A 27,051-nucleotide genomic window follows, 5' to 3' on the forward strand; every position below is an offset into this window, starting at 1 on the left:
ATCGGACAACAATAAGTCCGCCTTGCGCGGCAACAGCCCATTAGGTGGCCCTTTTTTAGGACTTCTGCAGCTGGGGCTCTAAGGGAGCACTTCAGGTGAGGGTCAAAGGAAGTACCTTTGCAAGACAAACAGAACCACCTTTGCAGGCTGCGAGGTTCGAAACTGGGTTTGGGCCCACTGCGGAGGAGGGGCGCGCAGCGGGGTTTACGGAGCTTCTCCCAAACGCACACCCCTGTAAAAGCCGAGCACCAGGCCGGGGGACGCTTGTACCCATTTTTACCGGTGGGTGTCCGGCGGTGGGTGCAGTAGTTGGGATATGCAGCTTAATGCCGCAAAATCTGTTTTTATGAAAATAACCAACAAAAAACTAGTACATTCATTTCCATACACCCTCCCATCGCATCCTCTTGTAGAAGTTACAGAATATAAATACCTTGGTGTTACCATAACTAACAATCTAAGTTGGAACAGTCATATTGCCAATACATGCTCATCCTCCTACAGAAAACTTGGCCTTCTTCGCCACAAACTTAAAAATGTCCCTGCCAAAGTAAAGCAGTTAGCATACTACAGCCTCATCAGACCCAAACTAGAGTATGCTTGTACAGTCTGGGATCCTTACACCAAGAAGAATATTGTGGCATTGGAGGCTATCCAGCGGAAAGCCGTACGCTTCATGTTTTCAAAGTACCGCACATCTGACTCTCCCTCCATTTTAATGAATGAGAACTCCATCCCACAATTGCAAATACGAAGAAAAATTCAGAGACTGAAGTATCTATTTTTGCTAAAAAACAACAAACTTGCTATGAGCCCTGAACCTTACCTTACGCCCCTTACAACACGTCCAACAAGACATCATCATGCACAATGTGTAACTCCGTATCAAGCCAAAATCAATGCATTTAAGTATTCTTTTTTCCCTCGTACTGTTGAAGAATGGAACAAGCTGCCTTCTGATGTAACAATGTCCATTGAATCTATTGATAAATTGCTGGCGTACTAACCATAGTCGTGTTTCATATTGGTGTATATTTTCTTGTTAGTATTCAACATGTCTTATCGTAATTTGCTTGTCACTTGTGTTTAGTATGTTAGTTTTGATGAATTCATATTTTATTGCATTGTATTCTTTTCGCCCCTCCTGCTAGGGCCCAGTTAGGGCCTGCAGTATTTAGTAAATAAATAAATAAATAAATAAATAATAAACCGAAGCTACGTCATGTCCGACGGAGCCCGTGCCAGAATACCGTTCCCCGGAAGACAACTGGAAAGCCTCATCACAACAGACATCAGCAGCCGATATAAAAGATGATCAACCTTCTGTGCTTCTCTGTGGGCTCGGTGGCTACGCTCCCGCGCAGTTCACTAACCCATTCGCATTCATCATGCAGGTGTTCACGTTCACTGCCAACGCGCTGTTCGCCGCACTGCTAGCCCTCTCTCCAGCTACTGCTCAGCCTGTGGCCTCGTGCTACAGCGATTACGCCGCCCTGTCCTCTTATCCACCCGGAACCGAAGCTACGTCATGTCCGACGGAGCCCGTGCCAGAATACCGTTCCCCGGAAGACAACTGGAAAGCCTCATCACCACAGACATCAGCAGCCGATATAAAAGATGATCAACCTTCTGTGCTTCTCTGTGGGCTCGGTGGCTACGCTCCCGCGCAGTTCACTAACCCATTCGCATTCATCATGCAGGTGTTCACGTTCACTGCCAACGCGCTGTTCGCCGCACTGCTAGCCCTCTCTCCAGCTACTGCTCAGCCTGTGGCCTCGTGCTACAGCGATTACGCCGCCCTGTCCTCTTATCCACCCGGAACCGAAGCTACGTCATGTCCGACGGAGCCCGTGCCAGAATACCGTTCCCCGGAAGACAACTGGAAAGCCTCGTCACCACAGACATCAGCAGCCGATATAAAAGATGATCAACCTTCTGTGCTTCTCTGTGGGCTCGGTGGCTACGCTCCCGCGCAGTTCACTAGCCCATTCGCATTCATCATGCAGGTGTTCACGTTCACTGCCAACGCGCTGTTCGCCGCACTGCTAGCCCTCTCTCCAGCTACTGCTCAGCCTGTGGCCTCGTGCTACAGCGATTACGCCGCCCTGTCCTCTTATCCACCCGGAACCGAAGCTACGTCATGTCCGACGGAGCCCGTGCCAGAATACCGTTCCCCGGAAGACAACTGGAAAGCCTCATCACCACAGACATCAGCAGCCGATATAAAAGATGATCAACCTTCTGTGCTTCTCTGTGGGCTCGGTGGCTACGCTCCCGCGCAGTTCACTAACCCATTCGCATTCATCATGCAGGTTGGTGCCCAGTATTCTTTGCTTACAAAAAGATCTAGTAACTACTTCCTTATTCAGCTGCCGAGCCCACAGTGTTGCGTTTCCATTGTTGTTGAGTGTAGTAATGTTGTGCGCACCTTACTACTTTTAGCAGGCGACATTGAACCCAATCCAGGTCCTAACACTACCGCAGCGGTGCTTGCCGAATTAACAAATCTATCAGCCGGTCAGACTAAGCTAATTTCCGAAGTACTGGACGTTAAGAACTACATCATCTCAACTGACAATTCTATAGCTAGTCTGTCTAAGCGCATAGCCGATCTGGAGGGCCATATACTAGCCTTTTCGACATTGCAGAGTGAATTGAGCACAATTAAAGCTGAAAATGCTGCAATGGCCTCCAAGATTGACCTCTTGGAGGCACGGATCGATGACGCAGAAAATCGCTCACGTCGTAATAACCTCATATTTTATGGTATTCCCGATACTAACCCGTTCGAAAATTACGCAGACTCCGAAGAAATAGTTATGCAACATTGCCTCGCGAACATGAGCTTGGAAATCAGTCCAGAGAGCATTGAACGCGCTCATCGCCTTGGGCGTTACACACCTAAACACACTCGTCCAATCATTGTTAAGTTTAATTCACACAAAATTAAAAGCACAATACTCTCGAATGGCCGTAAATTTAAAGACACCGACTTTAGCGTCGTTGAAGATTTCTCAAAGTCCGACACGCTAGAAAGCAGCTAATTGCGTTTGCTAATGCAAACTCCGCGAAATTCGCTTTAAACTTCAAGACTTTGCACATCGGTTCTAGGCGCTACATATTTGACGAAAGCTCGGAAACAGTACAAGAAATAGCTGCCGCCCATTCTCAGTCAGCAGCAGCCACCCAGTCTCAGTCAGATTAGCAATCATCCCGCCATACACCCGTTTCTGCCGAACACCCGCCGAACACCCGTTTCAATAATCGTCCCGTATCTAGCATCTCGTTTTCCGTTATATACACTAACATTCGCAGTTTTCTTTCCAAGCGGGAGCTTGTTTCTAGTCTCGTTTCATCATCAAGTAGTAATCTACTGATACTAACTGAAACCTGGCTGAACGGTGACATCTCAGATAATGAAATACTTGCTGACTTGCCGAATTTTCAACTTTTTCGAAAAGACCGCAGCGAAGGACGCGGAGGGGGCGTGCTTATAGCTGTCAGCCAGGACCTCACATGTTCACTAATAGATGATTCTTCTGATTTAGAAATGTTATGGCTACACTGTCACGCTGCACCTAACACAGTCTTACTCGGTGTTTGTTACAGGCCACCCCACAGCATTCCTGATTTTTCCCTCCAAATTAATAACACACTTAGTCGACTGATCACAAAGCACCCTAATTCGCACGTCTTCCTCTTTGGCGATTTTAATTTCCCGAATATTGATTGGCAAAACCATACCACACCCATAGCTAATAATAGCGCAGCAAGGGAATTCTTAGATTTTTGCAATAACATGAACCTCACTCAAGTTATACTAGAACCTACCCGCGTAACTGATAATTGCGCGAATATCCTAGATCTCTTATTAACAAATCACCCAGACAGTGTTCAGCCGATTACTTATCTGCCTGAAATCAGCGATCATAAAGTTATTCATGCTAACATCGTCCTCAAACCAACGCGCCGACGGAAACTCAATAAAACTATTCGCCTTTATGACAAAGGAAATTATGACATGATCAATAATGAACTCAATGCGTTTTTTCCAGTTTTTGCGTCACGTTTTCATTCTCAGTCGATTCAAGAAAATTGGTCGTTGTTCAAAAATAAACTAGAAATTCTAACCAATCAGTTCATTCCCCTCTTCAGTTTTCAGGAGAATTCCCATAAGCCGTGGTTTAATAAATCACTTAAGCGTTTAGAAAATAAGAAGAAGCGTCTTTACCGTTCAGCCAGGTTTCATGATACGAATTGCGCATGGGCAAAATATCGCGAAGCCGAAAAATCATATCTCTCCGCTATTCGTTACGCTAAACACACGTTTTTCTACTCAGACTTACCCAATCTGTTAAAAAGTAACCCGAGAAAATTTTGGCAAGTCATAAACCCACGTCATGCTACTGAGATAACGCTCTCAGATGAGTCAGGTGCAGTCTTCACTGAAGCCGAATGTGCCACCATCTTCAATGCTGCCTTCGCATCTGTATTTACTAAAGAGACTGAAATGCCTTTTCCGATGTTACATTCACAAACAGGTTGTGCCATGCCACCAGTCATTTTCTTGTCATCAGGTATTTCGTCCTTAATAGAAACTATGGAACTTTCATCTTCATCCGGTATTGACAATATTAACTCGAAGCTCCTGAAGAATACCAGGGATATTTCTGCCGAATTTGTATGCTTACTTTTCTCACAGTCACTCTCATCGGGACGAATACCAGACGACTGGAAAAGTGGTAAGGTCGTTCCAGTCTTCAAATCAGGCAAAAAAAATTCACCGCTAAATTACCGACCCATTTCTCTTACAAGCGTACCCTGCAAACTCATAGAACACGTCATTTACACAAACATCATGAGCTTCCTCGACTCTAACAACTTTTTTCACCCGTCACAACACGGTTTTAGAAAAGGCCACTCATGTGAAACACAGCTTGCCATTTTTCTTCATGATTTGCATGGTAATCTTGACACTAACCTGCAGACCGATGCTATCTTCCTAGATTATGCAAAAGCGTTTGACAAGGTACCACACAAACGATTACTACTAAAACTGTCATACTTGAACTTGCCTACCGATATTTTAAAATGGATAGAAGAATTCCTCACTAATCGCACGCAGTTTGTCACTATTAACGATCACAATTCTAACCCCATTCCTGTAACATCTGGTGTCCCTCAAGGCTCTGTACTCGGCCCCCTTCTCTTTTTAATTTATATTAATGACTTACCAGACAACATCAATTCTAAAATTCGCATGTTTGCAGATGACTGCGTCATTTACCGCTCTGTTACTACTATTATTGACCAAACTTCTCTCCAGGACGACCTTAACCGCATTCAGGAATGGTGCGACGTTTGGTTAATGGAACTTAACCCACATAAAAGTAAACGCATGTCTTTTCACCGCCGCGATAATCCACTTCATTTCCCATACGTAATTAGTAACATCCCTGTCCAGTCTTGTCTATCATATAAGTATTTAGGTGTCACCTTGTGTAACGACTTATCCTGGAGTGCACACATCACAAATATTATCTCAACTGCTAATAGAACACTAGGTTTCTTACGACGTCATCTCCGCCATGCCCCCGATCACGTAAAACTGCTAGCATACAAAACACTTGTCAGATCAAAATTAGAATATGCCTCACCTATTTGGAGCCCTCATCATGCTTACCTTATCAACGCACTTGAAGCAGTACAAAACAGAGCAGCCAGGTTCATTCATTCTTCATATTCCTACGACATCAGTGTGTCAGGGTTGAAAGATAAATCAGGGTTATCACTCCTCTCAGTTCGTCGTCGTATCGCCAGCCTTTGCTTATTCTACAAATTTTATCACAGTTCACTTTCCTGCGCGCCCTACATCGTCCCACCAACCCGCATATCTCATCGCACTTGTCATCCTTCCCAGGTTTCTCGTCCACGTGTCCGCACGGTTACTTTTGCAGCCTCATTTTTTCCCCGTACCATTGTTGACTGGAACGACCTTCCCAGAGACATTGCAGCCATCATGTGCTCCGCGACCTTCGCTGACAATCTTCATACTCATTTTTCATCGTGTTAACACTTGCCGCCTACAATGATGTACCCACCCCTTATGTAATGCCCCTCACAGGGCCTTTAAGGAAAATAAATGAAATGAAATAAAAGAATCAGTTGCCAGTAGCGCGTTGTCTTGTCTCCTCTCTTGTGTTTGTCTCTTTGTTTGCGCTTACTTTCCCCGTATGATCATGAACCAACTAGCCCAGCAACAAGTTCTACTTCAGTATCTTTCCCATGCTGTGGGCCCTTTTCTTTGTGTGTCTTCGCATTCGTCACAAGCGTCGGTCATCGTCAGCCACATTTCATGGGCTTCCTGCAGCGCCAGGCGCATCACGTTTTGTATCAAGAAGGGACTGATACCGGAAGAGGTCAACGCTCTGTTCGGCGCAGTCCATCCTACCTATGGGCACGTTAAGCGTCTGTGCAGAATTTTGCGGTCTGAGCTGTATAGAAGAGTGCGCCTTCTTTATGACTTGCTGCGTGTATTCTGCTTTTGCCGGTACCCTGAATGGGTAGTAAGGTTGAAAGTTGGGCGAGTTGAATCTGGTTCATTTTGAAGGTAGCGCGAAAAACGAGGATACGGGAGTACATGCATAAGCGCACCGTCGATTGCTCTAACACAAAAAGAACTCTCATATCTAAACCACACATGGAACTAATATCTCCCGTCGCTTCCTTCATCTTTTTTGGTAAGTCTTGTTTGCTTTTGTGACTATGACGCTTTTGTGCTTTCGTTTTTACATCTTATCTTAGTCAGTAAGCACCCCCACCAGCTGTATCATGCCCTACACTTTTCCTGTACTTGATGCTATCCCTTTTGTTTCTTGTGTTTTAGTTTCGCGAGATGGGTATTTATTCCGTGTTTTTCAATAAAAAGTTTAGTTGTGAAAAAGCGCTCGTGTTGTGTCCTTCTACTCTTGGTCCTCGTTTTTCGCGCTACCTTCAAAATGAACTGAATGGATAGCTGAAAGAAAATTTCGCGAGCGCAGGAAGCTGGAGGCACAGACCACAGAATTTTGGTGGCATCACGTTCTCGGCAAACTACCAAGGGCACCGGAAAGGCAAAAGGCAAGGAGTGCAGCTGTGAAGGTACTCGGCGAGGCTCATCTGCCGGAAGAAGTGAACATGGTCTTGACTAAGGGTCCACAGTTCTGTTTCGAGCCGTCAACAGTCGCCCATGAGCTCTTGTCTCTCAACAGAAGAGTGGCGGGAAAGGCACCAAAGGAAAATCAGGAGCGTTGCCTGTTGGAAGGAGTGGATGTGCTCTTGAGAACAGTGTCCAAGCGAAGGTCTGTCTTTGGATCAACAGTCAACACCGTGGTCAAGTACTTCAACGGCAACAGTCTGCGGTTGGTGCAAGCAGACAAGGAAGGAGGCTTCGTCGTGGTGCCAACGGGAATTTATAATGCAAATGCCCGTTGTGTAGTAGAGAGGAACTTCGAGCCTTCGAAACTCAAGCCTGCCAGGGCGAAGTCAAGGGCCATCGCCCTCTGCAACGAGCTGGATCTATCAAGGTTAGCAAAGTCGATAAGTGACTGCTTGGCATATTTTTTACGGCGAAGACTCATAAAGAAGGTGTGCCTTTTCGTTGTATCGTAAGCGAGCGAGGGCAGCGCCTTGTAAGTCAGTACCTTTTGAAGAGTCTTAACAAGCTTGTGGTTAGGGATCCTTTCGCCACAAGAAACTCATTGGAAATAATTACGTTTCTTCAAAACAATCAGCAAGCTGGTCATTTTTTTTCTCTTGATGCCAAGGACCTTTTTATTTCCATTCCCTATAAAGAACTGTTCTTAGCCGTTCGCGAATGCATAGAAGACAACGGGATCGTGCCCTTTCAGAATGCAGCCGGTGTTTCGCTTCAAAGTTTTATGTCTTTGCTAGAATTTTACCTAAACGCTACAGTTGTATAGTTCCAAGGCGGGTTTTTCATTCAGAGAAAAGATATATGTATTGGCTCCTGCTTTGCGCCTGTTCTGAGTAACATTTTTCTTTCAATGATTGATCGCAGGGTGGAAGAACATTTAGATAAAGAAAAAGTCTTGAAGGTTTTCAGATTTGTAGACGATTGTTTGATTATTTTAAGTAAACAGGATAAGCGCTCCTACCTAAGCACAGTTAATGAAAATGCTGAAATATTTTGCAAGCTTGGAGAAGGATTAGAATTTACGCAAGAGCAGCCTGAAGGCAATAAGTTACAGTTTTTAGACCTGCAGCTATCTATAGCACGTGATATGTTATGCTGGATGTACCACCCACGTGCGCCGAAAGGATTTTTATCCTATGAATCAGCGTACTCAAAGACAGTGAAGCGAGCCATTGCAACATCAGCCCTAGAGGCAGCCATTGTACAGTCATGTCCCCATACTATGCAAGCAAGTTTCCAGCAACAGGTAGCCAGGCTTGAGAATGCAGGCTTCCCCCAGTCAGTCATGACGGGGGTAGTGGAGTCGCTTCTTCAAAAAGTAAAAGGAAAGAAAAACAAACAGTCGAATCCTGAAACCGAAATAAATAGGCCAGTGGTTATTCCCTATAGCCATCGGGTAGCCCATAACTTGAAAAAAGTAGCCTCCAAATTTAAGGTACCAGTAGTTTTCTCTGCCCCCTGTAAGCTGGCCGCGTTGTGTCCTCGTATAAACTGAGAGAAACAGAAAGACAGAACATGTGGAACAAAGCATGGGCATAGGTACGTAGAGTGCAATGAAGGAGTTATATATCAGATTCCTCTCACTATTGGTAAGACGTACGTTGGGCAAGCGGGGCGCTGTTTGAATGAAAGGTTAAGGGAGCATGAACGGAACATTGGAACGGGGTCCAATCTGCCGCTGCATTGTAAGGACTGTGATCGCCAGTGCAAACCCATTTTAGAAAGAACGGTGGTTTTGGACCAAAGCCGCGAACGTGTTACCCGCGAACTAAAGGAAGCTTTTTGGATTAGAAAGAAAGGCCAAAATTATGTTAGCGATGCCTCGGTTTCCCTGTGTAAGAGTGAAGAGTGTTTTTTGGAAAAATTTGGCTGAACAGAACAAGAATACGAAGTGTGCTACTATATACTGTGTGTATCCAGAAGACGAAACCTTTGGTGAATGCTTACGCTGGTACATGTGTCCGTTCTGATTTGTATGTTTTCGCGTGCTTTTTATGTCGTCTTCACTTATCAGCATTTCAATGGGTCTCATCATCATAGAAGTTTTGTTTGCCTGTTTGTGGTGGCACAAGGTGCTTATAGTGCTTAAAACATTGAAGAAGGTTTACGATGTTACATGATTTCTTGGGGTTGGGTTTTTTAAGTTCTGCTCACTTCTTATTCATTCCATCATGTTACTTTGGCCCTTTACACCACGTGTCATTTTGTTTTTAAAGTTATCTGTTTTTATCGGTTTTAGTCCACCCCATGGTAAACATGAAATTTATTGTTTTTTTTTGTCCTTTTACGTACCACGCGTCGATTTGTTGTTTTTAAAGAGTAAGGTGTTTTTATCGGGTTTAGATCAACCTAGGTTGAACATGGAATTTTATGTTAGATAATATTGCCTTCTGACGCGTAGGGAGCCGATAGGTGGTGTGACGTTGTCCCTATATATTGTGTGTCGATTTCAATAAAAGAATCAGTTGCCAGTAGCGCGTTGTCTTGTCTCCTCTCTTGTGTTTGTCTCTTTGTTAGCGCTTACTTTCCCCGTATGATCATGAACCAGCTAGCCCAGCAAAAAGTTCTACTTCATGGCTTTAGGCGGGCGACATGTACGATTTCGGAAGTGGGTGTAGCAGTCGGTGACTTTGGGTGGAGCGGTGCAATCTCATAGGTCACTTCGGTCACTGGGCGTAGTACACGGTAAGGAGCTGTGTAGTGGGGCAGAAGTTTTTGACACAGCCCCACACGACGGCACGGAAGCCAGAGCAACACCAGAGATCCGGGAGGATAGTGCAAATCGCGGTGGTGAGCGTCGTAGCGGCGTTTTTGAGTTTCTTGAGAGATGGTGAGATTGTGACGAGCAATCTGGCGAGCAGCGTCGGCTCGGGCGACGGTATCGCGGGCATAGGTTGTGACGGGGCCAGCGGCGGGATGCAAAGTGTCGAAGGGCAGTAAGGGGTCTCTTCCACAGAGAAGATAGAATGGAGAGTACCTAGCAGTGTCATGACGCGAAGAGTTATATGCAAAGGTAACAAATGGCAGGCTAATATCCCAGTCGGGATGACTGTCGGATACGTACATTGCAAGCATGTCGGTGAGTGCGCGGATAAGACGCTCCGTAAGGCCGTTCGTCTGAGGGTGATACGCAGTGGTGAACTTGTGCCGGACTGAGCAAGAACGAAGTATTTCCTCAACAACTCGGGAAAGGAAACAGTGGTGACGGTCGGTAAGTAGTTGACGGGGAGCACCATGGTGAAGTATGACGTCGTACAAAAGGAAGTCAGCAACGTCTGTGGCGCAGCTGGTTGGAATGGCGCGAGTGATCACGTACCGCGTGGCATAATCGGTGGCCACAGCGATCCATTTGTTTCCTGACAAGGACTCAGGGAAGGGCCCTAGGAGGTCAAGGCTAACACGAGAAAATGGCTCAGTCGGGATAGCAATCGGCGGCAGGTGTCCAGGTGGTAGCACAGGGGGTTGCTTCCGGCGTTGACAGAGGTCACAAGCGGCTACATAACGTTAGACAGAGCGGTCGAGTCCAGGCCAGAAGAAACGGCGGCGCACGTGGTTGTATGTGCGTGAGAGGCCAAGATGACCAGCTGTAGGGGCGTCGTGCATCGAGAACGCCAGAGCGTAGGTGTTGGGCAACGACCAGCAAGTGCTCAGCGCCATCAGGTCGCATGTTGCGGCGGTATAGCGTATTCCCATGAAGGAAGAACAGGGCGAGGGAAGATTCACGGAGGCGGTCGATAAGAGAACTGAGGGTTGGGTCCAACCGCTGTTCGTCGGCTATGTGGGAAAAGTCAGATATAGAGAAGACACAGAGGTCCGACTCATGGTCAGTAGAGGAAGGGGGATCGACGGGATAACGGGACAGACAGTCTGCATCCTGGTGAAGCCGACCGGATTTGTATACAACGCAAAAGGTATACTCCTGCAAGCGCAGTGCCCTGCGGCCGAGGCGACCAGCAGGATCCTTGAGGGAAGAGAGCCAACATAAGGAGTGGTGATCGGTAATTACAGTGAAGGGTCGGCCAAACAAGTAGCTTCTGAATTTTCCAACGGCCCAAACGAGAGCCAGACACTCCCGTTCCGTAATAGAATAGTTCTGTTCCGCTGATGACAGGAGACGACTGGCGTAGGCAATAACGCAATGTTGGCCGCGTTGTCGCTGTGGAAGAATGGCACCAATCCCGTGGTCACTGGCGTCGGTGCGAAGTTCCGTCGGGGCAGACGGGTTGAAATGGGCCAACACAGGAGGATCGGTGAGAATAGCGATGAGGGTGGAGAATGCGTTAGCCTGCTCTGGTCCCCATGAGAAAGGAACGCCTTTCTTCAGCAGATTGGTGAGAGGACGAGCAACAGCGGCAAAGTTTGGGACAAACCGGCAAAAATAAGAACACAGTCCTATAAAGCTGCTGACATCACGGGGTGAACGGGGACATGGAAAAGCACTGATAGCGCGAACTTTGTCGGGATCGGGTTGCACGCCGGTGGCATTCACCAAATGGCCAAGCACTTTAAGTTCGCGGCGACCAAACCTGCACTTCTTTGAGTTCAGTTGAAGTCCGGCACGGCGGAAAAGTGCCAAGATGGAAGAAAGGCGACGAAGATGGCTTTCGAACGAGAGCGAGAAGACAATCACGTCATCCAAGTAACATAGACAAGTCGTCCATTTGAAGCCACGGAGTAAGGAGTCCATCATTCGTTCAAACGTAGCAGGGGCGTTGCAAAGTCCAAAAGGCATAACCTTAAATTGGCGAAGTTCATCGGGTGTGACAAAAGCTGTTTTCTCGTGGTCTTGTTCGTCAACAGAGATCTGCCAGTAGCCGCTACGAAGGTCGATGGAGGAAAAGTAGCAGGCTCCATGTAAACAGTCCAAGGCATCGTCTATTCGCGGCAGCGGGTAAACATCTTTCCTTGTAATCTTGTTCAGATGTCGATAGTCGACACAAAAGCGCCAACTGTTGTCTTTCTTTCTAACGAGCACGACAGAGATGCCCAGGGGCTGTTCGAAGATTCGATGATATCGTTGTCCAACATCTTGTCGACCTCCTGCTGGATGACTTGGCGCTCAGAAAGGGACACAAGATAAGGCCTCCGATGTACAGGCTTTGCATCGCCGGTGTCAATGCGGTGAGTCACAACTGATGTTTGGCCCAGAGAACCGGCAGCAAAGTCAAAAATGTTGGGGAAGGATAACAAAAGGCTGTGCAGGTTCTGAGCGTGTTCGGGGCTGAAGTCAGAGGCAATCATTGGGGAAATAGGGTCGGTAATTGTGGTGGAGAGTACGGGTGTTGGAAGGACGCTTGAATGTGGGCCAGGAGTGAATGCACAAATGGTGCAGTCTGTGAGAGGGGACAAGGTAGCAAGGGATATTCCTTCGGGGAGAACTTGGGGTGACAGACTGAAGTTCAGGATAGAAAGGTAGGTGCTGTTCTGTGTAACGCGTACGATGAGATGAGGAAGAACGACGTTGCGGTCAAGAAAGACCTCGGTGATAGGGCAAGCAAGATAGTCACTGTCAGGCACAGACGGGAAAGGTGACAGAGGTAGGTAAACAGCAGAGTCAGGGGGCAGGCGAGCGAACTCAGTGGATCGAAGGCGGGGTGCAGATGGAGGATGTTCTCAGCAGACAGGTAGGCCCAAACGAAGAAGGCCGCTGGAGCAGTCGATAAGGGCAGAGTGGGCCGTTCAAAAGTCAAGGCCGAGGATCACATTGTGAGGGCACTGGTTGAGGACGGTGAACAAAACAGGGATGTGATGACCGGCAAGGGTGACTCGGGCACTGCACAGCCCAGTGACGGCAGCAGTACTGCCATCAGCAACACGAACGGTGGGCGAAGCGGCGGGGGTCTGTACTTTCTTGAGGCGGCGGCAAAATGATGAGCTCATGATCGAGACTTGGGCACCAGTGTCAATGAGGGCAGAGACGGGAACACCATCCACGAACAGGGAGAGGGGGTTACATGGCGAAGAAATGGGCAGTAGAGGATTTCTAGGTCGGGGTACCACTGCAGCGTCACCTCCGGGAGCTGCATTGGCTAGTTTCCCGTGAAGCGGCAGGCAGAGGTCGGCGAGGAACTGCGGCTAGGAAGAGGTGAACGGGAACGGCGGGCTGGCGGGGAAGGAGAGCGACTGGACACAGAAGGAGGCGGAGTAGTATCGGTTCGGGGCGGCTCATAACGAGGCGTGAAACGGGGGTGACCGTAATCAGAGTAGCGGTCAACGTAAGGAAAACGTCGAGGTGGTGTTGTCCAGCGGCTGCGGCAGTGGCGAGCGATGTGGCCATACGCGAGCACGCGAAACAGATCGGCCTGTCGTCAGGGGTGCGCCACTCATCAGGATTGCGGTATCGGTAGCGTGGTGTATAGGTGTTGCGGGGTGTAGCGGTGGTAACCATGGGAGGGACGGGGCTCGAACTGTGGTGTTCCACGGTGTGGCTATAGGGGACGGCCAAGTTGGCAACCTCTTGACGAAAGACGGCTTGAATGAGGGATATCGTCGCTAGGTTGCTGTCCGAGGAGGGCGGGTTGGATGCAGCAGGAGCGAGCTCTTCCAGTTCACGACGCACGATGCGGGTCACATTTTCAGTGTTGGAAGGTTGCCTTAGGGTCGGCAGATTCTCGCACGTGGAGGTAGGGGCAGTGTTGGGGAGCCGATCGAAGCGATGTGCAATGCGTCTGTGTTTGGCCTGCTCGAAATGTCGACAAACCTGCAGAACGGAGTCAACCGTAGCACAGTCCCGACAGAGTAGAAGATTGAAGGCATCGTCGGCTATGCCTTTGAGGATGTGCCCCACCTTATCAGGTTATGGCATGTCTTTATCAACTTTTCGGCAGAGGGCCAGAACGTCTTGTATATACGTAGATGTCTGGGCACGTTTGGCGAGGTCCCTCTTGGCGGCGAGTTGACGGCCAACCGGTTTTCCGAACAGGTCACAGAGTTTTTGTTTGCAAATATCCCAGGAGGGTATTTCTGCTTCATGCATTTCGAACCACACGTGTGCCGTGCCAGTAAGGTAGAAGATGACATTGGCCAGCATCAGCGTGGCGTCCCACCTGTTGTGCTGGCTAACACGCTCATAAAGCGAAAGCCAGTCCTCGACATCGACCTCATCTGTACCGCTGAATGGGCTAGGGTCCCGGGGGTGGGCTATGACGACAGTTGGAGTTGCGGAGGTAGATGGAGCCGCGTAGATTGTCATCGTGACGGTTCCGAGGTGATGGCCACTGCGGAGATCCAGCGTCAGATTGTGTCGAACCCGCGACCTCCACCAAGATATTACGGGGATGTACTTAATGTAACAGCACAGCGATGGGCTGAACTCGATGCTAAGACTTCAGTAGCCGTGCAGTGTCCACTCTGTCAGCGTCGTTCTCTTTCTCAACGCTTTGTCGTGCCCGTGTTCCTCGGTCGTCGTCTTTGTCAGTGAGCACATTACTTTGGTCCCGCGTTTCCCGGTAACAATATTATGCATTACAAGCGCTGTATGTTATTGTTTTTTTTCTCATGGCCCTATCGCTTGGTACATTGTTCTCTCCCTTGTTTTCTTTTTTATCTTTCTGCTGTTTATAGTGGGCCATGGTGGAGGCTACGCTCGCCAGCGATTGACCCGCATTTGGCGGGTCAGTCGCTGGCATTGAACAATTTCGCAGTAATCATTGTGTTAGAGTTCCCTTAAGATCAGCTGTGGAGTTTGTTGTTCATGGTAGCCCACAATATTCAATTCCACGTTGTACGCTCCAGCCGAAACGGGATGCAGGTGGTAAAGAAACTGCTAAAAAAACAACAATCGAAGCGAAGCAGGATTTCTGGCTGACTTACAGGATCTCTCCATCGGAGTACGAACGAACGCCAGCAAAACTCATACAGGGCCGCAGAATGCGCACTCAACCAGAGCCTGACTACCGATCTGGACCGTGCTTCGAGTAGACTCCGAACACGTAAACTTGCCGCCACTGTCGACAATTTTTCTGCCTGTTAGTGTCAAGACATCTGTTTGGGGCGGAGGTGTCATGGAAGGAAATGTAGAAATGCTGCTTACGACGAGGGGAATCGGCGTTGCGAGAGGGACAGGAAACGTTAACGAAGGGCGGGCCAACGTCATCGTGAGCAACTTTAGGAATGAGCCGCAACACCTGACGAAAGGGGCAGTTATAGCCTACATGAAAGAAATTAGTGACGTTCACGAGGCTGTGGCGTTTTATGTGCAAGACTTGTCATTTGGAACACAAGAAAAACGGGAATTGCAACTAAACCTAGACAAAAGACTAGATTTGTCCCAGAAGCGCGATCTTTAAGTTTTACATCGATACAAAGATTGTTTTGCCACGACACCCTGGGTTCACGAGACGCCTGCCGCAAAACACCTGCAAAATTGTTGATGGCGTGACACATCCAATTCGCCAACTGCCATACCGAGTTTCCTTGAAAGAACGGGAGACGATACAGGAGCAAGTGCGTGCGTGAAATACTAAACGATGACGTCATCCAGCCTTCCAACAGTCTGTGGGCTGCACCTGTGGTACTGATTAAAAAAGAAGACGGGTCGCTGTGATTCTGCGTTGATTACCGACGACTCATTAAAGTGACAAAGAAGGGTGTATATTCACTGCCACGAATAGACGACACCCTCGATCGGCTTCGTCACGCCCGCTATTTTTCGTCGATCGATTTGAAGAGCGCATACTGGCAGATTGATGTAGATGAGCGCGATCTGGAGATGAGGAGAGCATGTTGCCGGGCTAGTTGGTGATCCATTAAGTAAAAAATTTAGCGCTCGTCAAACGTCTTATGTGTTCTTCTTCGTCCTTTGTGTCCTTTTTTTTGCGCTAAATTTTTTACTTAAGCGATCTGGAGAAAACGGCATTTATAACATCAGATGGCCTCTATGAGTTTAAGGTGATGCCGTTTGGTTTATGTACTGCCCCTGCAACATCCAACGAGTCATGGACACTGTTCTCGCCGGTCTGAAGTGGCAGACCTGTCTTGTGTATTTAGATGTTATTTTTTTAGCACCTTTGCCGGCCATCTTGTGCGCCTCGAACGGGTTCTCCAGGCTATACGGAGGCAGGCCTCACACTCAAGCCTTCAAAATGGCGGTTCGCGTACAGCGAGTTAGTTTCTTGGGCATATTGTCAGCCACGCGGGCGTGAAACCAGATCCTGAAAAAACAGCAGCCGTAGCGTCGTTTCCACGGTCGTCGGGCAAAAAGAGTCTGAGACGGTTTCTTGGTTTGTGCGCCTACTTCAGACGTTTTGTCCACAATTTCGCCAAGATTGCCGCGCACCCCTGATCCACCTTACAAAATATAGTATTGCCTTTCAATGTAATGAGGAGCAAGAGTCAGCATTCAGGTAGCTAAAACAAACCTTTCAAATACCACCTGTACTAGGCCACTTCGATCAAGCTGCCGACACTGAGCTCCACACCGACGCCAACAACAAAGGACTGGGGGCAGTACTTGTGCAATTGCAGGACGGCGCTGAGCGAGTTATTGCGTATTCTAGCCGAGCCCTTTCCAAGGCAGAATGTAATTACTCCACAGCGGAAAAGGAGTGCCTCGCTCTCATCTGGGCAATAACAAAGTTCCGACCGTATCTGTACGGCCGCCATTTTCGTGTGGTCACCGACCACCACTCATTATGTTGGTTGGCCAACCTGAAGAATCTTGCGGGGCGGCTTGCTCGATGGAGCCTGTATACAAAATCCTGCCGAAAGCTTCATGACGCTGACTGCTTGTCTCGAGTCCCCCTGGAGCCGGCGCCAGGGAACAATAATGACGCTGACAGGCTTTATTGCGGTCCTAAACACGACAGATATGGCGGTTCGACAAAGACATGATGGACAGCTTGGTTAAGGACTAACAGTGCGGAGACGAAGGACAAGGAAGAAGACAACACCTGCGCCATTAGCTTGGTCAGCTAATGGCGCACCTTGAAGGAGATGACGATGTGGTACCTCGTGTTAGTACAGCTGAAGAGGTCGCAATAGCACTCGCATGCCCTGGTACATAGGCCAAAACTATAATCAGCGACAGCAAAACGGCTGTCCGGAATTTTGCAAAAGGACGGATCTCAAAGGAGGCCAAAAAGATTATTCTCACAAATCCCATTACTAGAACCATATCCATCATATGGATACCAGCACACGAGTCTGTCCCTGGCAACGAAGCTGCGTACCTGCTGGCCCGAGATCTCTACCACTGGGCGGCGGTAGAACAGCCCGAATGCAAGGGAATTAATGAGATCACAGAATCTTACAAACTAGATCGAAAAGTATACCCTCCCCCAGATCGGTCTCGGTCTCTCACTAACAATGAAGCACGCATCTGGAGGCGATTGCAAGCCGATAACTACATCTGCCCTGTCGGGGTTTTCTTAACACAGACCGGGGAGGAAGAATATTGTAAATGTAAAAATTGCGGCCAAAAAGGCACGCTAGATCATATAATATGGTAATGCGCCGATTCCCCAGGCGCCGGCATTAACATTGATAGTAGAGAAGCCTGGGAGGTTTGGCTGCGGAGCGGAGATCCCACCGTTCAGCGGCACGCGATCCGCCTGGCGGCTTAGGCCGTGAAGAGTGCTTGTAACCTCACCTGACCTCAGCCGGCGGAGCCCTCCTGACCCGCTCCCCGGCCTGCGTGCCGGGGGCGGGAGATGAAGGGCTCCTTTTCGGTGGAAAAAAAGTGTTCATTCATTCATTCATTCATTCCTGCGTGTCCTGCCCACATTTAGAGTACGAACGGCGTCCTATACAAAAAGAACTTTGACAACAGCCAGACATCGGGGCTTCTTGTTGTGCCGGAAGATCTGCGTAGCGAGATCAGGGTAGCTTGCCATGATGATCCTACAGCTGGTCATCTTGGTTTCAGCCGAACACTTTCCCGGATTCGGGAAAAGTATTACTGGCCCAAACTCGCTAAGTATGCGCGTCAGTACACAAGAACTTGTCGCGAGTGTCAACGGCGGAAGACGCTACCCACACGTCCGGCTGGCCTTCTTCAGCCAATCGAACCGCCGAGTGCCCCCTGTCACACAATCGGAATGGACTTTCTTGGCCCATTTTCCACGTCCCAGTCCGGTAACAAATACACCATAATAGCGACAGACTACCTGACGCGCTATGCGGAGTCCCGCGCAGTTCCGTCTGCGACGGATGTGGAGGCAGCCAAATTTTTTGTATTGTCTTCCGGCATGGCGCACCGGCAGCTTTGATCACTGACCAGGGTACCGCATTTCTTGCGCAACTTCTGCAAAAGATGCTGCGTCTAAGCTGTACCAGTCACCGTCGAAATACTGCGTATCATCCTCAAATCAATGGGCTAACGGAGAGGTTGAACAAGACGATGGCTGATATCATCGCCATGTACATGGGCTCCGACCATTGAAATTGGGATGAGGTGCTATCCTATGTTTCGTTTGCTTACAATACTGCAGTTTAGGAGAGAGCACGTAGGCCAGCTTTCCAACTGGTGCATGGCAGAAAAGGTCGCTACAATTCTCAATGCTATGCTGCCTCACGAACCGCCTGACGGCGTCGCCGATGATGCTCGACTTGTATGCGAGCGCGCGGAGGAGGCTCGACAACTGGCACGACTCAACACAGAGCCCCAGCAACGTATCGATGCTTATCGCTACAACCTCCGGAGACGTCAACTTGATTTTAGACCTGGTGATAGGTCTGGGTTTGGACACCAGCCTTTCGAAAAACCTATGAAGCGCTACTTTGAACCCTAAATGGTTATTGGTCGCATCGCTGACCACAGCTACGAGGTGCTTCCCAGCGGAAGCCAGCCATCGTCACGCCTTTCCTCACGTCCTTAAGTTGTTCATGTTGTCCGGCCTAAGCCGTATTACTTGTGACCCTGGAGGAACCTTTCAATGTTTTCTCCGCTGCACTTTTATCGCGAAACAACACGTGCAGACAGTAACCGTGTTTTTGCTGGTGCTTTCTTTTTTTTTTCCATTTAGCATCGAGCCGATGCTTCTTTCGGAAGGGATGCAGTGTAGCCCCCGAAGAAGAACAAGCGCGATCGCTTGGGAAAAGACGACGCTGCTGCCGTGACTCACACGCGTGCTGGTTCCGCTGATGTTGTTCTGCACTGTGCCGTTGCCCTGTTGACCCGAGGTCTCTGCTGTCGTCGTGTCTCTGTGTGTCTGGACGCGACAATATCAAGCAATGTTTTGAAAACTCTATGGACTGTTCCTCAGCCGCAGCACAGTTGTGCCATAATTCTTGTTTATTTGTGCTCAACACTAAGTGTACAAATATTTCACTTGAAATTTGGCTGGTAGAGGCTGCCTCAGGTGGTAACGATTCTTTTCAGTACATGCCGCAAATGAGTAGCTTGAGCTGTGTTGCACGCTAATACTCAATCACCAGATTTCATTTGCTACTTTTATTGTCTGAAATGACAAAAGCAGTGCACAAGCATGAAACCTAGGAAGGCTAAATAGCATAGGTCAAGAAAAGGAAGTTTATGCTGCAGAAGGGTAGATACTTGGGCTTGTTGGTACATGATCGAAGGGAACAAAATGTAGCGCACCAAGACAAAAGACACACACAGCGCTAGCGCTGTGTGTGTCTTCTTTCTCTGTTCTTGACTTGGTGCGCTACATTTTGTTCCCTTCGTTTATGCTGCACTTGACATGAAGGCACTCATTAATATAGGCAGCACTGAGCACAGAGATGGAGAAATTGGTATTACGCACTGGGGGACATGCAAACTGTAGTTTTGTCAACCGAGCTGGTTATGAATAGCATAGTCTTGCTGCTGAATCAAATATGGATTGTGCTGTAAACCAAACTGAATAAACATAAACTAGTTGAGCAGCTACTTTAAATGTCTTTGAAGAAGTAAACATATTGAATTTTAGAGATAATTTGAATATGCACTGTTTGAATCATTTGCTATGCCATCGATACCGTAGCAAATAATTCCATGTACTTTTGAAGATTTGTTACTGGCATGAACCTCAACTCATTTTCTGCATGCAAATGCACCCCATATGCAACACCACAGCTGTACGTTGCAGCCAAAAATGAGGATTTCGTGCCGAAATATGCGCTACTAGGAGATTGCTACCGCCGGGGAGAACCGCACGGCACATAGTACTTCTGTACATGTTACAAACGGTGTGCATGTTTGTTCATGCTTTGCAGTCTATTTTCTCACAGTAAAGCAGGCTTGTTGCAAAATGCGTTTAGGCTGTAATTTCGGATGAAAACATTAAATGACCAGCTCCTCCATCTTTGCCGCGAGTGCTATACCGAAGTGAACGCGCGAAGACAGGCAGGGGAGATATGAATATATACACTTTACCTTTCAATGTATAAGTCTGGGATTACTTGAAAAAATTCGTGCCATTTTCTCCTAATACTAACATAATGTATACATCCGGGAGTACTTGAAAAAATTCGTGCCATTTTCTCCTAATACTAACATAGACACAACACAGTCTTGAAATCATCTCTCGGTCTCAAATCATTAGCTTTCCGCAGGAGAATTTCTATTCTTTGTCTTCTTCACGAACTCTACTTTAACTTTCCAGCACTTCGAGAAAACCTTCTGCGAGCTCAGAAGAGCAAGATGCGGGGCTAGTTGGTACTGCATAATGAAATAAAACAGCGCAAGGAATGGGACGAAACACGAAGGAAAGGAAACAAACACACAGGCGTTGACTAAAAAGTGAAATTTCATTCCGATGCAGGACACATATATAAGGTACAAAGAGGGGGTGTGGCCAAAGGCGATCCTGCACAATCACCGAAACAGTGTAGTCACGTCCAAGCGTAAAAACGATGAAAAGGTGAAAGGCCGAGAAGACTAAAAGCGATACAAACCACGGTGTAAGAGGCCGGGACGGAAAGTAAAACCGGTAAAAACAGATATATACATAGCCAAAAAGGCAAGTAAAAGCGTTAAAACATAACGGTAACGCCTTCCGAGATGCTCCCTGCAGTGACTAGACCAGATGTAGATGCAAGACTCAGTTGCGGCATGTACTGAAAAGAATCGTTACCACCTGAGGCAGCCTCTACCAGCCAAATTTCAAGTGAAATATTTGTACAGTTAGTTTTGAGCACAAATAAACAAGAATTATGGCACAACTGTGCTGCGGCTGAGGAAGAGTCCATAGAGTTTTCAAAACATTGCTTGATATTGTCGCGTCCAGACACACAGAGACACGACGACAGCAGAGACAGCGACAAGACCAGATGCATCTCGGAAGGCGTCGATGTACTCTGCAAGTACCAGTCATCCTCCAAAACGTTTCCATTGCATCAGACCATCAACTATCTTCGAAACAAGACTACTTCTGGTTCCTTCTGACAAAGAAAGCGGCTTCACTGTACTATTGGCCGGTGAATTTAGCTCAAGACCCACCAGCGCCCTCAAGACTGCATTCAATAGGAATCACGCCAACCTCTCCAAGGTGAAAAAGCAAGCCGTGGCTTTATGAAGTCCCTCAAACTGGACAATTTGGCTTGTAAACTTAAAGCTGCGAGCCGTCTCAGTGGAAATGGGTTTTTTTTTCTGCTAAAACGCACAAACCTGGAATACCTTTCCGTGTAATCGTATCCGAAAAGGAGTCACGGCAGAAATTGCTTGCGACTTTTCTTAGAGAAAAGTTAAAAATGCTAGCCGTTAATGACCCGTTTGTGATCGATGACTCAGAAAAGGTTATAGATTTTTTAAGTATTCAACATGACTGCCACCTAAGCGGTGTGCAGAGTGGATAGATGACCCTAAACTCGCAAAAGACAGTATGCTTGACAATTGGAATTCTGAGCCGCTTCACAATGTATATACTTTGCAAGGTAATCACCTTTTGCGTGTAAATGAATACGAATAATTTGGTGTGACCATAACTTCAAACCGGAGCTGGGCGTTGTCGGAAAGGGGAACAAACGACTAGTCTACCTCAGACGCGTCCTGGAATGGTCTTCCACAGGCACAAAACTGACAGCGTACAAGATGCTTGTACTACGCTTACTTGAACATTGCCAATATTTAAACTAGAGCACGTACAGGGCTTACGCTTCTTCTTCCAGCAATACCGAAGGCTTGAATTCCGTTGCCCCCCTTTATACGAAAGCTGATTTGCTGTTTATTTCTCAGCGAAAAAAAGAAAAAAGACACTTTTTATTGTGTTAATTATAGTTTAGTCCATTCGAGGAAGAACGCTACATAAACAAAACAAGAACACGCATATGCCATAATAAACATACTGGACATGTCCAAATAGAGAGTTTACAAGGATTGTTTAAAATATTTCTTTTTTCCGTAACAGTGTCCGAATTGTATAGGCTACCCAATCATGTTGTGAATGAACAATCTCACCTCGAGAACAATTTCCCATCCGTCTTGCTAAATATTTAAAGCAATCAATTATATTACTGCTCTCACTACTCCACCCGTCTTGGCCCATTTCAACCCATTCGCCAGTACTGAACTCCGCACCGACGCAAGTGGCCATGGCATTGGAGGTATACCTGCCCAGCGACAACACGGCCGCACAAGTTTGATTGCATATTCCAGTCACCTCTTATCTACGTCCGAACAAAAGTACTCTATCACAGAGCGGTGCCAGGCACTTGTTTGGGATATTACAAATTGCGCCCTTATTTGTTTGGCCGCCCTTTTACTTTTATAACAGACCATCATGCCTTGGGTCGGTTTTCCTCCCTCAAAGGTTCCTACAGGCCGTTTGAGGCGCTGGGCTCTTCGATTACAGTGATATACATTTTCCGTCGTGCATAAGTCCGGCCGCCTTCACCAAGATGCACACTGCTTGTCCCGTTATCCCGTCGACTCCCCAAGTCCTACCGACTCTGACGATGACGCATGATTTTTGTCTGTCTCGGCCTTTTCAACATCGCCGACGAATAACACTTAGATCCTTCACTCCATTCCCTTATCATCCTTCTGACCTCCGACCGCTCTGATCCATCTCTCGTCTTATACTCCACAAGAACACTCTATACCGACGCAATATGCGCCCAGACGGCGCAGACCTTTTGCTCGTCGTTCCTCAACGTCTGCGCTCCACCATCTTTGACCAGTTCCGTGATGCTCCTACGGCTGGCCACTTGGGTTTCTCCTCACATATACGACAGCCCGCGCCAATGGTTCTACTGGTCGGGGCTCTACCGCTCATTCCAGCAATACATTGCCGCATATGAATTGTGTCATCACAAGAAGCCCACAATTTTGCCTTCAGGCCATTTGCAGTCGATCCTCACCCACTGACCCGTTTTCCCGTTTAGCTGTGTTGACCTTCTTGGGCCCTGCCCAGTTTCCGCCTCAGGGAACAAATAGATCGCTGTCGCCACCGATTATGCTACGCGGTACGATATTACACGAGCCATCCCGACCAGCTTCGCCACAGACGTCGCTGACTTCCTCCTAGAAAACGTGATTCTACATCATGGTGCCCCTCGTGAATACTAACTGACTGTGGCCGCTGCTTCCTGTCGCGAGTGGTTGAAATTCTATGTTCGTGCTCCGTCCGCCACAAATTCACCACAGCCTATCACACCCAGACCAACGGCCTCACGGAACGTCTAAACCGTATGTGTCTGATGACCACCGGGATTGGGACGTTCATCTACCCTTTGTGAGATTCGCCTACAATTCATCTGTCCATTCTACCGCTCGATACTCTCCATTTTATCTGCTATTTGGCCGGCACCCGTTACTGCCCTTCGACACCTCACTACCCATGGCAGACGCCACCAGTATACTTACGCCAGTGATGCCGTAGCCTGCGCTCATGATGTCTGCCGGGTAGCGCGCATACCAGGTTCTCTGCATCCCAAGACTCCCAAAAGTTCCGGTACGACAGTCGACACCGTGAGGTCCACTACACTACTGGGTCATTCGTCTTGCTGTGGCTCCCGTGCCATTGCATGGGCTTGTGCGAAAAACGTTTGCCCCGTTACACAGGCCCTTACCGAGTTTTGCGCCCCGTGACCAACGTCACATACGAAGTTGAATCTGTGCCTCCGAAATTCTCGTCCAGAGCGCCACGCTCTGAAATAGCCCATGTGTCCCGCCTGAAGCCCTATTATGCACGTTTCCCGCCGGGGTGGCGCAGTGGTTACGGCGCTCGACTACTGCTCCTAAGGATGCGCGATCGAATCCCGGTCTCGGCGGCCGCTTTTCGGTGGAGACGAAAAGCAAGGCGTCCGTGTGCTGTGCGATGTCCGTGCACGTTAAAGAAACCTAGATGGTCGAAATTTCCGGAGTTCTCCACTACGGCGTCTCTCATAGCCTGAGCCGCTTTGGGACGTTAAACCTCACAAACCAACCTATTATGCACGTTCTGTTTCTTTAACGTAGAAGGCACCGGGACTGTGCTTTTCCCGAGGGGGGTAGTATTAGTGCGCGGTATTCGCTGGTCATGCTGAGGGTAAAGAAGGGCGACAGACTTCCAGGAGAAGACGCAGACGAATGCTGGGATCTGTGCTGTGGTCATCCTCAGTGGTGCGGACAGCTGTCGGACTGTTAATATTCGCCGTAACAATACAATTGGGATATTTTATTACTTGTAATTTTAGCTGTATTTATGACTGTATTTTGTTGACACTGTTTTACTGATTTACTTTACTGGCTGCATCTTTTTGCGGCTGGTCTGCGTTTGCCTCAAGTTTGATGTTGCGTACACGCCTCTCTGGTCTAGGTTGGACCAATAGTACATGTAAATAAATAAATAAGTAAATAAATAAACAACAATAGCAAAGAACAGAACGAAATATGCGCCTCCTACAACGGTCATGCTGGTCCCCTTTCTCCTTTCTTTTCTACATTTCCCTGCAGCTGTATTTAATGCCTATGCCACCGAATCAAAATTCTTATGCCAATGAGATAGATGGCCTCGGACGACTTCATTCTTTTGTGCAACAGTTATTATTCTGCATATATCATGGAACACTTGAACTTATGTTTATAAAGAATGCTTAAGTCGATTATTCAGTCTGTTGTAAATTCTCTTCAGCTGCACTTTTCAGGTGATTGAAATCCCTGATGAGAAAGCAAACTTGGGCATCTTACATAATGTACATAATGTGCCAAGACATTATAATTTTATCATCGCATTTTCGGGTACGAACTATCGCGGCCCCGTCGCTATTATCGTTCTGATGGCTAAAGCTTGTAACCCCTGCTCAACAACAGCCACTTGCCATATTTTATATGGATTTATCAGGCTAGCAAATAGTTGTCTAATCCGTGCTACGCCTAGATAATTCTGCTGCAGGAATGCATACGTGATGCTACGTAGTTTGTTGCCGTAAACAATGGTGATCACGATCGCGACATCGGGATTCATCAGCTTAAAACAAAACTACGGCTTTTAGATGTGCAGTACATTTACGCAAATTTACTTTAAGCACATGTGCTAGTTCTATGCAGGAATGTAGTGCGAAGAGATTGAGTTCTAGCGCTTCTGAAGCAGAGATGCAGTGACCGGGACTAGATCTGCAACTTATAGAGGCCATGCAAATTTTCTTGCCCCTGTGTCGTATACATTTGTTATATTAATTATATGCCCAGAGTTGGCAGCGTCCGTCACGCATTGGGAACTTTTGACTGGAAACCTTTTTTTTTGTCCTATAGGAGTGGCACCTCAAAGGCAGTCTGTGAAAGGATGCCAAGAGAAAAAAGATTTTATTTTGGAATTTTATATGCGGAAGTATACATAGCTATCATTTTACGCAGTTCAAGACGTTATCAAAGCAAAAAAAAAATACAACTACAAAACATACAGCTGACAACCCTTCTCGACATAGGCGAAGATGCATTGCAGCTCACCGTACCACAGAATACTTGCGGACTCAGAGGCCTGATTTTAACTTATGCAGGGTATGCTGCTGGGCTAGTTGGTGGTGGTTGTAAAGCATTATGGTGGCGCAGCACTGGCAGACAAGGACGAAAGGATGAAGGCTGCGCTGAACAGCGCAGTTGTGTGTGTCCTTCCTCCTTTTGTCCTTGTCTGCCAGCGCTGCGACACCATAATGCTTTACTGATTTTTACAATTTAAAAGCAGAGTCCATATCCTAGAGCACCAAATCACAATAAATGGCCTAGCCTATCGTTGGCAAACTGTGCCGAACCGTCCCTTCACTATTGGTTAGGTCCAGCTTTTTTCAAACGTGTAGAGCCCCGGGGGTCTACTTCTGATCTGTGTAGTGGAGCTGATTTAGCATTAGTGGAGGGCCTTCCCATAAGAGATTGTAGGGCACAAAATATTCTTACTCTCAAGAGATTTGGAACATTGTAGATACATTACAATCCGCATGAAATGGCTCAAAAGCAGACCCCCTGGGCGCTACACTTTTGACAAAGAGTGTCCACAAACCTCTCACAATCGTGGAGTGGAACGGTGCTAGATTACTGAGCCTAAGGATGCGGGATCAAATCTTGGGCTTGGCGGCCGCTTTTCGGTGGAGGCGAAAAGGAGCTCGTATTCCGTGCGATGCCTGTGCACTTTAAAAACCCCAGATGGCCGAATTTATGCAGCCCTCCGCTAGGTGTTTCTAATAGTCTGAGTCGCTTTGGGACGTTAAAAGCCCATAACCAAAGCAAAGTTCTCACAGCAGAAGCACTCTAAAATTAAGCCAACGATATGACATGAACTTTTAACGATTTCAACTTTTATGTCATCCTCTAGGTGGCGTTGTTTGCTGGACCCGAGGAGTTGGCAGCGCGCATGCGCAACTCGTACAACTTGAAGATAGGAGGCGCTGACGTGGCAGTATATGACCTGCTGTTGGACGATTTCAAAGCCGATTGCAGCCCGCCCGGACAAGAGAATGACTCTCCCCTGTTGGCGGCCATTGCCAAGACGGGCATGGAGTAG

At 47.7% G+C, this 27,051-nt stretch overlaps 1 protein-coding gene across 1 annotated transcript; it reads left to right on the forward strand.

The window, feature by feature from the left end:
* Positions 1–1,299: 1,299 nt before the first annotated feature.
* On the forward strand, positions 1,300–27,051 carry LOC146180429 (uncharacterized). Its single transcript, XM_084577752.1, has 5 exons — positions 1,300–1,947; positions 1,993–2,412; positions 7,361–7,565; positions 25,809–25,827; positions 26,863–27,051. The coding sequence occupies exons 1-5, from the start codon at positions 1,389–1,391 to the stop codon at positions 27,049–27,051; spliced, it is 1,392 nt and encodes a 463-aa protein (XP_084433878.1). The 5' UTR covers positions 1,300–1,388.

Source organism: Amblyomma maculatum, chromosome 8 (genome assembly GCF_055883805.1).
Source record: "Amblyomma maculatum isolate TAMU_Amacu chromosome 8, ASM5588380v1, whole genome shotgun sequence".
NCBI classification, from domain to species: Eukaryota; Metazoa; Arthropoda; class Arachnida; order Ixodida; family Ixodidae; genus Amblyomma; species Amblyomma maculatum.

What these genes read in the sequence shown, in the direction of transcription:
- LOC146180429 (XM_084577752.1), top strand. Translation starts at nt 1,389, where the DNA reads ATGCAGGTGTTCACGTTCACTGCCAACGCGCTGTTCGCCGCACTGCTA. An exon ending in TCAACCTTCTGTGCTTCTCT is followed by an intron (nt 1,948 to 1,992) that starts GTGGGCTCGGTG and finishes CTAGCCCATTCG; the next exon opens with CATTCATCATGCAGGTGTTC. An exon ending in TTCCATTGTTGTTGAGTGTA is followed by an intron (nt 2,413 to 7,360) that starts GTAATGTTGTGC and finishes TTGGATCAACAG; the next exon opens with TCAACACCGTGGTCAAGTAC.